Raw genomic sequence first — 1,533 nt, 5'->3', positions numbered from 1 at the left:
ATGCACCATGAAGAAGCACAGCCGCAGCGGGGCACCCAGACCACGGCTTGTCCAGGGAGGGCCTCGTCGCTCTCTCCCATCAGTCTCTGGGCCTCCCATGCTCAGGGCAAAGTTCAAAGTCCTCAGTCTGTCCGGATAAGGTCAAAGGCCTTCCACCACCTGTCTCTGACCGCTGGCCCGGGAGGCCACGTGCCCAGCCTGTCCCTCACCCTCCGCCTGGAGCCACTTCCCAGCCTGTCTTCAGGAGCACTCGAAAGGCTTCCTTTGGGGTGGCATATTTCACGGGGAGCAAGCATCAGATGACCCTACACGCTAGCCACAGTGGACCGCTGATGGTCCCCAGATAAGTCACCGGCTCTCGTACCTTGGCCCAGCTCCTGTCGCTCCCAATACCCACAGCGCCCGCCCTCTGCCTTCCAAGCCGGCCAAGCCCTGCTCCTCCTTCGGAACGTGGCTTGTGCACCACTGCCCCTGAAGCCTTCCCAGGCTAACGGAGTCCCTCCCTCCACGCCGGCCCACGACCCTTCACCCCGCTCTATGCCCTCATTCTGAGTGTCTGGAAAGCTCAAAGTCCTGGCCCTCGAATGTCTGACAGGTGAGGAGGCCGATGAATCAGAGTCCCGGAAGTACAGGGCTGGCTGACAGCTGGGAGAGCGAATTCCCGAGGGCTCTGAGCGTGGGCAGCTAAGCTGATGCCCGGGAATGCTGAGGAAGCACAAAACACAGAGCGGCCAGCCTTCAATATACTACAGCTGGAAAGGGAGGTTTGCTTCCTGGGCAGGGCAGTCGCCGGGGCCGCCCGAATGCCCCGGCCACCACTGGAAGGTTCTATCTGGACACAAGAACCGACAGAGATCCCTACTGCTGTGTTCAGAATGGACTAGGATGTGGGGAACCAAACTCGCCCCAGGGAGAATGCCAGCTGTTCCCTGGGAGCTGCAGCAGAGGTGGCGGTGGGCTGGAGTAGACAGGTCAAGGTTAATGGCCACATGTGTAGGGCAGTTGGGGCACCATTCCCTGAGCTGCTGGACCCAGGGAGAGGATGTGGAAATAAAAGATGCGCCTGTGACAGTGTACATCAGCCACCTCGTGGTCTGCCCCCACGAGCGCCAGAGACCCTTAAGATTCAGTGACAAAGTAGCACGCAGCTCGTTCCCACCGAGCGCACTGTCCGTACAGTCCACGCTGTACTTAATCGTCCTTTTGCAGAACAGCAACTGACGCCCAAAACGAGGGACTCCTTTGCCCAAGGTCATGGAGTAAAAGTGAGACGGCAACTCGACCCCCCTCCAGAGCTGGGCTCCTGACGGCTCCCCGACACAGCCAGACACCGGGTGCCGTGCTAAACGGCTTACCACAACCACGGGGGAGGTGCGTAGCATCGCGCCTGAGGGGAAACTGAGGCTCGGAGAGGGGGGCGCCAACTGGCCAAGGCCACGGTGCCAGACGGGCATTCCCGGCGGCGGCTGGAGACCCCGAGATGGTCCAGCGGGACCCGGCGGAGGAAGAGGGGCCCCCAAACTTTAGAGCCGC

The 1,533-nt window shown here is 61.3% G+C and overlaps 2 protein-coding genes across 2 annotated transcripts in view; one reads left to right on the top strand and one right to left on the bottom strand.

Annotated features, from left to right (window-relative positions):
• The window catches only part of SPPL2B (signal peptide peptidase like 2B), a 15,734-nt gene that overhangs the window by 12,970 nt on the left and 1,231 nt on the right, over positions 1–1,533 (bottom strand). The gene's annotated exons all lie outside the window — the stretch shown is intronic.
• LSM7 (LSM7 homolog, U6 small nuclear RNA and mRNA degradation associated) overlaps positions 1,481–1,533 on the top strand; it is a 5,236-nt gene continuing 5,183 nt past the window's right edge. Inside the window, exon 1 of the mRNA XM_011372692.1 lies at positions 1,481–1,531. Coding sequence (XP_011370994.1) covers positions 1,481–1,531 — 51 coding nt within the window. The remainder of the gene's footprint in view (positions 1,532–1,533) is intronic.

Source organism: Pteropus vampyrus, unplaced genomic scaffold (genome assembly GCF_000151845.1).
Source record: "Pteropus vampyrus isolate Shadow unplaced genomic scaffold, Pvam_2.0 Scaffold212, whole genome shotgun sequence".
NCBI lineage: Eukaryota > Metazoa > Chordata > Mammalia > Chiroptera > Pteropodidae > Pteropus > Pteropus vampyrus.
The sequence above is the reverse complement of the archived record's forward strand: the minus strand, read 5'-3'. Positions and strand labels throughout refer to the sequence as shown.